The sequence below is a fragment of the Moschus berezovskii genome, chromosome 24 (genome assembly GCF_049115385.1).
Source record: "Moschus berezovskii isolate FMDL1 chromosome 24, NW_MosBer_1.0, whole genome shotgun sequence".
NCBI lineage: Eukaryota > Metazoa > Chordata > Mammalia > Artiodactyla > Moschidae > Moschus > Moschus berezovskii.
Window position 1 is genome coordinate 28,536,130 of NC_142483.1, and position 13,259 is coordinate 28,549,388.

At 42.1% G+C, this 13,259-nt stretch overlaps 1 protein-coding gene across 7 annotated transcripts in view; it reads right to left on the bottom strand.

The window, feature by feature from the left end:
• Positions 1–13,259, bottom strand: part of FRMD4B (FERM domain containing 4B) — a 365,056-nt gene that overhangs the window by 130,554 nt on the left and 221,243 nt on the right. For all 7 annotated transcript variants that reach the window (XM_088831932.1, XM_055414295.2, XM_055414297.2 and 4 more), the window contains 2 exons: positions 10,468–10,533; positions 7,830–7,924 (listed from right to left, as the gene is read on the bottom strand). In XM_088831932.1, the coding sequence (XP_088688058.1) occupies positions 7,830–7,924; positions 10,468–10,533 (161 nt within the window). The remainder of the gene's footprint in view (positions 1–7,829; positions 7,925–10,467; positions 10,534–13,259) is intronic.

Sequence of the window (13,259 nt, forward strand, 5' to 3'; positions counted from 1 at the left end):
ATGAACCACAGTCAATGAAACTATGAGCCATGCCGTGTGGGGCCACATAAGACAGGCAGGTCATGGTGGAGAGGTCTGACAGAATGGGGCCCACTGGAGAAGGGACTGGCAAACCACTTCAGCATGTTTGCCTTGAGAACCCCATGAACAGTATGAAAAGGCAAAAAGATAGGACACTGAAAGATCAACTCCCTAGGTCGGTAGGTGCCCAATATGCTACTGGAGATCAGTGGAGAAATAACTTGAGAAAGAATGAAGAGATGGAGCCAAAGCAAAAACAACACCCAGTTGTGGATGTGACTGGTGATGGAAGTAAAGTCTGATGCTATAAAGAGCAATATTGAATAGGAACCTGGAATGTCAGGTCCATGAATCAAGGCAAACTGGAAGTGGTCATACGGGAGATGGCAAGAGTGAACAACAGCATTTTAGGAATCAACAAACTAAAATGGACTGGAATGGGTAAATTTAACTCAGATGACCATTATATTTACTACTGTGGGCAAGAGTCCCTTAGAAGAATTGGAATAGCTATTATAGTCAACAAAAGAGTCCAAAATGCAGTATGTGGATGCAATCTCAAAAACGACTGAATGATCTCTGTTCATTTCCAAGGCAAACCATTCAATATCATAGTAAACCGAGTCTATGTCTCGACCAGTAATGCTGAAGAAGCTGAAGTTGAATGGTTCTATGAAAACCTTCAAGATCTTCTAGAACTAACACCCCAAAAAGATGTCCTTTTCATTATAGGGGACTGGAATGCAAAAGTAGGAAGTCAAGAAACACCTGGAGTAACAGGTAAATTTGGCCTTGGAGTACAGAATGAAGCAAGGCAAAGGCTAACAGAGTTTTGCCAAGAGAACGCATAGGTCATAGCAAACACCCTCTTCCAACCACACAAGAGAAGGCTCTACACATGGACATCACCAGATGGTCAATACCGAAATCAGATTGATTATATTCTTTGCAGCCAAAGATGGAGAAGCTGTATACAGTCAGCAAAAACAAGACCAGGAGCTGACTGTGGTTCAGATCATGAACTCCTTATTGCCCAATTCAGACTGAAATTGAAGAAAGCAGGGAAAACAACTAGAACATTCAGGTATGATCTAAATCAAATCCCTTATGATTATACAGTGGAAGTGAGAAATAGATTCAAGGGATTAGATCTGATTGATAGAGTGCCTGATGAACTCTGGACGGAGGTTCATCCTGACATTGTACAGAAGGCAGGGATCAAGACCATCCCCAAGAAAAAGAAATGCAAAAAGGCAAAATGGTTGTCTGAGGAGGACTTACAAATAGCTGAGAAAAGAAGAGAAGCTAAAGGCAAAGGAGAAAAGTGAAGATATACCCATTTGAATGCAGAGTTCCAAATAATAGCACGGAGAGATAAGAAAGCCTTCCTCAGTGATCAGTGCAAAGAAATAGAGGAAAACAATAGAATGGGAAAGACTAGAGAGATCTCTTCAAGAAAATTAGAGCTACCAAGGGAACATTTCATGCAAAGATAGGCACAATAAAGGACAGAAATGGTATGGACCTAACGGAAGCAGAAGATATTAAGAAGAGGTGGCAAGAATACACAGAAGAACTGTACAAAAGATCTTCATGACCTAGATAATCATGATATTGTGATCATCCACCTAGAGCCAGACATCCTGGAAGGTGAAGTCAAGTGGGCCTTAGGAAGCATCACTATGAACAAAGCTAGTGGAGGTGATGGAATTTCAGTTGAGCTATTTCACTTCCTAAAAGATGATGCTGTGAAAGTGCTGCACTCAGCATGTTAGCAAATTTGGAAAACTCAGCAGTGGCCATGGGTCTGGAAAAGATCAGTTTTCACTCCAATCCCAAAGAAAGGCAATGCCAAAGAATGTTCAAACTACCGCACAACTACACTCATCTCACACACTAGTAATGTAATGCTCAAAATTCTCCAAGCCAGGCTTCAACAGTGTACGAACAGTGAACTTTCAGATGTTCAAGCTAGATTCAGAAAAGGCAGAGGAACCAGTGATTGAATTGCCAACATCTATTGGATCACTGAAAAAGCAAGAGACTTCCAGAAAAACATCTACTTCTACTTTATTGACTATGCCAAAACCTTTGACTGTGTGGATCACAACAAATTGTGGAAAATTCTGAAAGAGACGGGAATACCAAACCACCTGACCTGCCTCTTGAGAAATCTGTATGTAGGTCAGGAAGCAAGTTAGAACTGAACATGGAACGATAGACTGGTTCCAAATAGGAAAAGGAGTACATCAAGACTGTATATTGTCACCCTGCTTATTTAACTTATATGCAGAGTACATCATGAAAAACGCTGGGCTGGATGAAGCACAAGCTGGAATCAAGACTGCCGGGAGAAATATCAATAACCTCAGATATGCAGATGATACCACCCTTATGACAGAAAGCAAAGAAGAACTAAAGAGCCTTTTGATGAAAGTGCAAGAGGAGAGTGAAAAAGTTGGCTTAAAAATCAACATTCAGAAAACTAAGATCTTGGCATCTGGTCCTATCACTTCATGGCAAATAGATGAGGAAATAATGGAAACAATGACAGACTTTATTTTTTGGGACTCCAAAATCACTGTGGATGGTGACTGCAGCCATGATATTAAAAGACGCTTGCTCCTTGGAAGGAAAGTTATGACCAACCTAGACAGCATATTAAAAAGCAGAGATATTACTTTGCCAACAAAGGTCTGTCTAGTCAAAAATATGTTTTTTCCAGTAGTCATGTATGGATGTGAGCGTTGGACTATAAAGAAAGCTGAGTGCCAAAGAACTAATGCTTTTGAACTGTGGTGTTGGAGAAGACTCTTGATAGTCTCTTGGACTGCAAGGAGATCCAACCAGTCCATCCTAAAGAAGATCAGTCCTGAATGTTCCTTGGAAGGACTGATGCTGAAGCTGAAACTCCAATACTTTGGCCACCTGATGCGAAGAACTGACTCATGGGAAAAGATCCTGATGCTGGGAAAGATTGAAGGCGGAAGGAGACGGGGGCAACAGAGGATGAGATGGTTGGATGGCATCACCAATTTGATGGACATGAGTGTGAGAAACTCTGGGATTTGGTGATGGACAGGAAGGCCTGGCATGCTGCAGTCCACAGGGTTGCAAAGAGCGGAACATGACTGAGCAAGTGAACTGAACTGAACTGAGACCACTTTGAACCAACTGTTCTTTTAGGCTAGAATTTTACCAGTCAAAGGCCCATCATCTCAGGCCCACTGAATGGAACGGAGATCAAAAATCACAGTTGTGTTGTGAAACCTATTTATTATTTCACAATAAACAAAGCTCATCCAGCAAATCCTTTCAAACAAGGGAAGAAAAGAAAGTTAAGTGGGTGGAAAGGGATGGGAACCATTATGGGGAACAGAGTGCTGCCTCAGGAGGGTCGCGACTGCCCTCTAGGGGTAAAAGACTCATTCTGCACACAGAACACCAGAAGGCACTCACAGCCTGAGCTCAGGAACTCTAACCCTCCCTTTAAAAACAGGATCATGAATTTGTTTTTGTTGGTCACCGTCGCTACTTTAATTATGTAAGCTCACAACTCCATTTTTCCATTTCTCTTCCTGGCCCGTGGAGTAGGATAGACAGTGGCTAGTTTCATTGACAAAATGTCCCCTCGGCTTTGCCTAACTCCATTTGGAGAAGTTCACCAAAGGCAAAGAGCTGATGTGGCATGTAGGCTGGAAAATGCAATTCATTCAGTATCCTGGGAGGGATCCGACTCAGTGGTTTTATGAGGGCGGGGGAAGGGCAGTGCTGAAAGAAAATACTTTCCAAAAATATTTACCAGACAAAGAAAAAGAACTAGGCCTGTTACCAAGACATTCCAAGGAGACACCCTTCAACAGAAGCAATTTTCCAGACATGTTCCCCAGAAAGGTAGAAATGGCCAATTCCCCCTCCATGCTCCAAAACCCGAGCTCATACTTCTTCTAAAAATAAACACAGCTAGAGTCAGAAGACACCTTCCAAACTGATCATAATTCAAAAACAGACTCTGCTGTCACTTGCACGAGAGTATGCAAAGGGCATTTTGGAGCCAGGCTTCTTGGAAAGGCTATAACCACTGACCTCTCTCACCAAATGAGATAGCTAGAGGAGGCAATTAAGTGAGACATTCTTCTTCCAACAGAGTATTTAAAAAGAGATAATCCTAAGGCCCATGAGGTGGAAGGTGGCCCGAGTTGGCAAAGGAAGTCATTCGTATTACATACTCCTCTCTTTCTGAAGAGACGGTCCTGCAGTCTGAACGCTTGATTTATGCCCCCTCTGGTTATGCTCACCTGAGCTTGGAGCATTCCCCAAAGCCTGCCATGCCTGCCAGCCCTTTTTTCCAGCCTACCACGAACCTCGCAGCCTGGGACATTTGCAAGACCACAGTCATCAATCATGTCAGTTCCCTGCAGAACAATCTTCAATGGCCCCAGCGTGCCTTCTCCACCTATGTGACTCTCAGGGCTCACCTCTGAGTTAGCCCTTCTTATACCCTAATCCATTCTAAAGGAGATCAATCCTGGATGTTCATTGGAGGGACTGATGCTAAAGCTGAAACTGCAATGCTTTGGCCACCTCATGCGACGAGTTGACTCACTGGAAAAGACTCTGATGCTGGGAAAGGTTGGGGGCGGGAGGAGAAGGGGACGACGGAGAATGAGATGGCTGGATGGCATCACTGACTCTGTGGACATGAGTTTGAGTGTACTCCGGGAGTTGGTGATGGACAGGGAGGCCTGGCGTGCTGTGATTCATGGGGTTGCGGAGAGTCGGACACGACTGAGCAACTGAACTGAACTGAACTGAACTGATACCCTAATCCACGCTCAGGTCAGTTTCTTCCCCACTGGGCCATGACCATGTCCATGTATTGACCCTCAGAATGACTCTTCCCTGGAGCCCTGTCTCCTCTGCCCTCTACTGAAGGTCTTCCTGTCCTCGCTCCTGTGTGGACTCCCACCCAAGCCTTCATGTAGCCTCCGTCAGAGCACACCTGCCTGCCATGACTACAAACAACAGGATGATAGCTTCCTTTCATTGTGTGCCTAGGCTCTAATATAATAAATACTTTGGCCCTACTATGGGGCCTTTCAGGTGGGTTCGATCCCTGGGTCGGGAAGATACCCTGCAGGAGGATATAGCAACCCACTCCAGTATTCTCACATAGAGAATCCCATGGACAGAGGAGCCTGGTGGGCTACTGTCCATAGGGTTGCAAACAGTCAGACACGGCTTAGCATGCATGCATGCACATGACCCTATTATATGTACCCTATAAAGTACTTGTTCGGAGAAGGCAACGGCAAGCCACTCCAGTACTCTTGCCTAGAAAATCCCATGGACGGAGGAGCCTGGTAGGCTGCAGTCCATGCGGTTGCTACGAGTCAGACATGACTGAGCGACTTCACTTTCCCTTTTCACTTTCACACATTGGAGAAGGAAATGGCAACCCACTCCAGTGTTCCTGCCTGGAGAATCCCAGGGACGGGGGAGCCTGATGGGCTGCCGTCTATGGGGTCACACAGAGTCGGACATGACTGAAGCGACTTAGCAGCAGCAGCATAAAGTACTTGTTATTTTGGTGCTGTTATTATGTCCACTGTACAGATGAGAAAAGTTGAGTGTCAGCGATTTTCAGTCTAAGATACCAAACTTCTCTGACATCCACCCCACCTCCCTCTCCACCTTATCTTGTACCACTTTTCCTCTTACTATTCAAGTCAAACTGGCTTTTTCTTTCTCAAAAATAAAAAATTTAAAAAACTCTCAAAATTAAAAAAACCCAAAAAACAAAAGTGAAGCTTATTCTCACCTGAGAGTTTTTCCACTGGCTTTAGTTGGGAATGGCCTCCTTGACTTTTGCAGAATTGGTTCTTGTTTTTTATTATATGTCACCTTTCAGAAGCCGTCCTGATTCACCCTAAAACTGACTCCCCTTACCCCCTAGTTTTTCTTGATCCAGGCCTCCTGTTTCATGTTCTTCAAAGCACTTGTCATTTCTGGTCTTTTCTCATTTATCTTCTTATTTACTTGTTCTGCTGGACTATATATCAACGCAACATAAACTCCATGAGAGCAGGAACCTGGTCTGTGTTGCTCACGGCTGAATCCCCGGGAACTAGAACAATGCCTGGCATTCACTGGCACTCAAGAAATAGCTGTTAAATGGATACATTACTCCAATATTCATGATTTTAGCCTCTACTTTACGTGATCTCTCCATAAATTATAGTGTTTTTGTACTTACGGTTTTTATCATATAACTCAGCCGTCATGTATTTATGGTTTTAAGTCTTACGTTGCTTGGTATGATTCCATTACAGACAAACTCAACCTGTATGTATATATTTAATCACTGATTCTCATGAGCTGGTCTTGTCTTTCCAGCTAGAGCCTGCGCTCAGTGGACATCTGTATTTCCTAATTCATCCAGCAGAGGACCGATCAGACAAGGTCTCAGACAGTAATTGAGTGAACAGATAATTCTGTGATTCAGATGAGGTGGGTGATATGAAGCGTACTTTTCCCCTTTGTTGAACTCTATTCAGGAAACAGCCTGAGTCTGAAGTCAAAGTTTTTTCTTCTACATCTCCTGACAACCCATCTGTCTGTTTTTTGTCCTGCCCAAGTCCTGAGCCCACTGGCATTTCCAAGAGGTCCAGGCTGCATATAATCAGTGTTAAAAACAAATTAACCCCTTCTTGAGATTATTTTCTGCCTGGTTAACCTGAAGAACAGAAAAGCATTTAAACTGGGAGAGTTATGCAAAGAATGCTGGCTGGTTGGCCAATATATTTTGTGTCTGTAACACGTTTTCTTAAATTTTAATATTTGAAGAGTTCTCTGGAAATTATTCCATAAAGGGGAAGAATTCTTTTGATGTATCAAGCTGTGTATAATGTAGACAAATCAGGCTGCCATAAAGCACACACATACCCACACAGAAAAGAGCCTGTAAGACTAAACACATTTGCTTACATCGAGTTTTAAATTCTTATGAATTCATTTTTATACAGCTGTCTCATTTCAGAGAGGATTTCAGTTGTTGACAAATATATACACCGTCCAAGTTTGCATTAAAAAATGTAAGTAAAAGAAAAATATGACAGTAAGAAGGTAACATAAAATAAACCTAAGTATAAGTTCAAAAGTTCATGTCACATTAAAGTATATACATATTTGTTGGGAGGGCCACAAAATTGCCTTTAAACTTTCTTGCCATGAAGTCCAAACATTCATTCAGTTTTAACACGAGTGGATGACATTCGAGTATTTCCATCCCTGACAGATAAGCTAAATAAGAAGGTACAATTGCATTCAAAGAAATGTGAAGACAGAATATCATCAAGAAAAATAAGCTCGTTGCAACAGATTTCTAAAGCACTTGGACAATATTGTGAGTTCTTAGAATGGCCAGTATTCCTTTTCTCCTTTTACCTTAGTCCTACAGAAAAATCTTGCATTAAAAACGGTTTAGCTAAGCAGGACATGGGGTTTCCAAGGTGGCTCAGTGGTAAAGAATCCGCCTGCCAGTACAGGAGATTCAGGAGACACGAGTTTGATTCCTGGGTTGGGAAGATCCCCTGGAAGAGGAAAGGCTACCCACTCCAGTATTCTTGCCTGGAGGAGCTTGGTGGGCTACAGTCTACAGGGTCGCAGAGAGTCGGACACAACTGAGCAACTGAGCACACACGTGAGCAGAACATATTCTAATTCTCGAAGCATTCCCCCCTGCTTTGGCCAACTGTGAATGATGCATATAGGAAGTCCAGACAACAGGTAAAAGTGAAAGCACTTACGTATCATCTGTAAACGTGATTCCAAAATACTCCTTTTCTTTCAGGTTGAAATGAGAAGCCACGAGATCCAACAACTCTCTTGATAGAAGTTTGGGCTGTTGAGATATAAACCTGATTAGATACTCTCGCTTACTGCTCCCACCTTATTCTCTCCCAAACAGTTAAAGCAGCCTTTGTTTGTCTGTTTTGGATACCTGTGCCTTTCTGTGCTTAGGTTAATCTACTGTAGACCATTCTCTAAGGGCTTGGGAAGGGCAGGAAATGGGAATAGGAGCATCGCTGAGATGATCGCTTTCATATATTTGCAACCATCTAGAGCCTTAATTTTTCCTCCAAGGTAAAAGTGTATTTATTAATGCATTGTTGTTTCAGGAAAAAATGCTTTTTTATAAATAGTATGGTGCTAGTGATCAAGACAAAGAATGTTAACCACTGCCTAGGCTGTAGGAATAATTTTTGCTTGGTGACAGTCAACTGAGGAGGCTCAAGACCCATGGCTGAGGGGTCACAGAGAGAACTAACAACAACAAAAAAGCAACAAAACAGTAACAGTAACCACTTACTGTACTGAACTTCTTCCAGCCATGATTTCATTTTAATCCTTACAATGAGCCTATGAAGTAGGGGTCCTTTCCATTTCATAGATGTGCCAACAAAGGCCAAGAGCAGCCAAGAATCTTACTTGATGCTCCACTTAAGGAGTGGGTTTGAACCCAGTTCTGTCTGGTTCCAAAGACTAAGCTTTTCATTTCTCTCCAGGGATGGAGTAACAGCATCCACTGTGCAGATCATAATCACCAGTACTTATTGGGCACCTCATTAGAAGAACAACCCAGTCTGTGAGCTTTTGGGAAGCACAGGCTCTGGTGGTAAGAAGATGGTTTGGAATCAGCCAGCAAGTCCAGAGTGAGAGCAAATGGTGGGTTTGCAGAGACTGGGGAAGGAAAAAGGGATCTGTAGGGAGGCATTCTAGACGGACTTTTTTCAAACTTTGAGCCACACAGTTTAGAACTCATTATGGTAGTTTGAGGGTTGGATGTTTGTTGTTGGGGAAGAAAGAATTGGGGATGTTTGTTGTTGGCAAAAAAAGAAGAAACAAAGAGAAAAAAAGAAAAAGGAAAGGAGAAAAGAAGAGAAATAGAAATCTAGACCAAAAGGTCTACTCTGGTGAAACTATTACTGACCGTACTATTTTCGTTCTAATTGAAGCCTGTACATAGTGGACTGGGCACAAGCCTCAGAAAGGAGAAGAATTTAGGTTTGGTCAAGGGAGGGAATTCTTGTCACAGCTGTAGGTGTGGCTGTCAGCAGCCTCTTCCATAATTTTTTAAGACTATGAGTCCAGGGGCTTCCCTGGTGGTCCAGTGTTTAATTCTCTGTGCTCCCACTGCAGAGGGTGTTGGTTCTATCCCTGGCTGGGGAATTAAGAGCCCAGTGCTTGGTAGCCAAGATGTAAAACAAACAACAACAAAAAAGAATCTGGGTCTAGAGTGTTGGGTGAATAGAGAAGCATCAATAATTAGGATACCATCATTCATATAGCTCCATGTGTTTTCCAGAGATTTCATTCACATATATAATCTAGTTTGATGTTTTTAATTTTACGGAAAAACAGTTGATTTAAAATGTGTTAATTTCTACTATAAAGTGACTCAGTTATACATATTTTTTTCATATTTTTTCCCTTATGGTTTATCACAGGATATTGAACATAGTTCACTGTGCTATACAGTAGGCCTTTGTTTATCCACCCTATATCTACTAGTTTACATCTGCTAATCCCAAGCTCCCAAGCAGACTCGCAGACACAGAGAACAGACTTGTGGTCGCCAAGGGGGAGGAGGTATGGGAGGGAAGGATTGGGAGCTTGGGATTAATCTAGCTTCATTTTAACCATAATTTCTGAGAGGAAGATGAGTCAATCTTAACCCCAGCTCACAGCTGTTGTAAATGGGTATTTAACTTAGACCATGCCATGTGGCAGGGAAAGCAGCAGAATGCAGAGTCTCAGCTCATAAAAATCCTTCCTGGGGGTAAAGAATCTGCCTGCCAATGCAGGAGACACAGGTTCAATCACTATCCAGGAGGATCCCACAAGCCACAGGCAACTAAGCCCTTGCACCACAACTACTGAGCCTGTGTTCTAGAGCTCAGGAGCCACCATCTGAGCCTGCATGCCCTAGAGCTCGTGCTCTGCAACCAGAGAAGCCATGAGAAGCTTCTCATCACAGAGGGAAGCCCACATACCGCACCTAGAGAGTGGCCCCTGCTTGCCACTAGAGAAGAGCCCATGTAGCAAAGAAGACCAAACACAGGCAAAAATAATAATCTAAAAAAAAAACCCTTTTTGGGAAGCATTATGGTCACCAGTTGACCAACAAGAGGTCAAAGAAGTCAAGTCACTTGCCCAGGGTCAAACAGCTGCTGAGTGTCAAAGCTGAGACTGGAATCCACACATCTCCTGTCACCAGGCTATAGTTTCTCTTAAATACAGGTAGGTATTGGCTGTGAAGCCCCCATAAACAATCCTGGGTCACTGGTTCTGAGGTGCAGATAAGACCACTCAATAAGACCGAACACGGGCCGTGAGGTTCACAGAGGGAGCCCGGATGCGTTGTCCCCGTGTGGCAACACCTACCTGAACCAGCAGCTCCAGTCTCCTGTCATCCAGGAGGTGCACCTGGCAGTGCCTGCCTTCTGTCATCTGTGGGGACAAGATGGCAAGAGTGGCATCAGGCTGGGGCTGGCACGCAAACCCCTGAACTTGATCACCATTTCTTTACATGTGATGTGCTCGGCCTAAAACCACCATGAGCTGAGGTAATCACCAGTTTTGGTCGTAAACAGATTTATTATACGGCATCAGCTCTTAGATTTTTTCGTTTTAGCTCTTAGACTTAAAAGAGAAAAGAATGAAAAGGAAAGACCACTCAATATGTTGAAAATATAATACCTATATGGCACATACAAAATTTAACTATGAAAAGCAGGTTTTCTGCTCAGAGGAAACAACTATATTTTTCCTTGAATCAGTATTTTACTTTTCAAATGAAAATAGTTTTATTCATTAGTGTCTTTCAATAAACACAATACATGCATAATGTATTTGACAAACAAATTTGTCATATTTGACATAATGTATTTGACAAATGAAACTCAAGTTAAAAAGTAAAGTCTCCAGTTTTGAGATTTTGGTCCCCCTTTGTAATATACCACAATTGTAATTAATAGTTAAGAATAGTTAAGATACCCAGTTAAGAACAGCTTGATGTACAAACTACTAATTATATTTAATTTTTTATCACTTATAATTGCAATATAAGGAAATTATTTCTTGTAAAATATTTAAACAATGCATAAAATGCAAAGATCCACTTTGATTACCAAACGCTCCAAACCATTCTACCTGCAAAAATTACCACTCTGTCAGTTTGAGGCGAATCCTCACAGACCATCTTTATATGGATTTTCAGATATACACATGTACATGTTAAAAACACATCAGTTCAGTTCAGTCGCTCATCGTGTCTGACTCTTTGCAACCTCATGGGCTGCAGCACGCCAGGCCTCCCTGTCCATCACCAACTCCTGGAGTTTACTCAAACTCCTGTCCATTGAGTCGGTGATGCCATCCAGCCATCTCATCCTCTGTCATCCCCTTCTCCTCCCGCCTTCAATCTTTCCCAGATATGTGTTAAAAACATATGTTCTCATATTAAATGTTCTATTTTAATACTGTTAAATTAGACACATTGTTCTGAAATGAAGCAGGTTCTCTCAATAATTGTATGTGTGTGTGAGACTGTGGTATCTGTGTCGTACCTGGTATCTGTGTATATGAATATTTATATGTGTGAGGTTCTTTTTCAGTTCAAGTAGAATTGCTACACTCACTGTTTGCCCTTTGCTTTTTTAATTCAATATTTCTCGGAAATCTTTCCAATGTCAACACATATAGACCAACCTCATTCTTCATAAAAGGTCTATAGTATCAAATCATTTGTGCAGACCTATAATAATTCAATGAGTGTCCTATTGAGAAACACTTAGGTTGTTTTCTGCCTTTTGCTGTCATAAGCAATGTCATAATAAATTTTGCACATCAAGCTTTGTCCATGGATGTAGAACTGCTGGGTCACTTTTGAAAAGCAAGCGCAGCACTTTGTCTCTCAGCTGTTGTACAAAACTACAAGACCCTGGGAATTCCCTGGTGGTCCAGTGGTTAGGAAGGACTCTATGCTTTCATTGCTGTGGGCCCAGGTTCAGCCCCTGGTACTGGAACTAAAATCCTGCAAGCCATGTGGCTTGGCCAAACACAAAATGAAGCAAAACTGTAAGATCTGGAAACTCAGATACATATAATCCAATTTTAAAATGAAAATTGCCTCCATTACTGAGCAGCAACTACATACTCAGCGGTGCTCGAAGTGTTTTTATAATATTATCTCTAAGTTCCCTAGTCACCATCTGAGCTTGGTGTTATTATCCCCAATTCAGTAGATGAGAAGACTGAGGCTCAGAGTGGTATAAGCCATGTGAAAGATACTAATTATAGTATTTACTTACATTTTAAAAAAATTGGGGTACAGTTGCTTTACAATGTTATGTGAGTTTCTGCTGTACAATGAAGTGGATCAGTTATATGTATACATACATCCCCTCCCTCTTGGAAAGTCTAGAAAGTAGCTCAGTTGGTTAGATAGTGGCATTATGGAGATGTGGCCCATAAGAACTTTGGAAATAGTGCTAAGAGGTAAGTGAGTATGTTCTATGTTGTCTCATTTCCCCTGATTATTTCCTTAAATCTGCAAAGCCAGGTCACACACAATCTTTGGTGGCAAGGGGAAAGGAAACATATCTTTGTCTTAGGCACTAAGCTGGGAATATCACGGAAACTATCTCATTAAAACTCCACAAAACTCTGTAATATGACAACACCCCCATTTTACAGACAAGGAAACCAAGGTACAGAGTTTAAGGTTAATTATTCAAATTTGCCTAGGCAAGAAAAAACCAAGTTAAAATTTGAATTAATGTCTAAATGAAAAATAAAAAAGTCATCTTTTTTCCTCCTGTTGTACAGGGCTTCCCAGGTGGTGCTAGTGGTAAAGAATCTGCCTGCCAATGCAGGAGACATAAGAGATGCGGGTTCAATCCCTGGGTTAGAGAGATCCCCTTGAGGAGGACATGGTAACCCAATCCAGTATTCTTGTCTGGAGAATCCCATGGGCAGAGGAACCTGGTGGGCTACAGTCCACGGGGTCACAAAGAGTCGGACACAACTGAAGTGATTTAGCAACAACACACTATAGGAGGAAATAAATCAATGTGTCAGTTTAACTCATTTGATCTCTTTTTAAAACCCGCAAGCAAACCCCCAAAGCACATGCCCCAGAGAACAATATAAAAAACTAATACTCAAAAGATCAA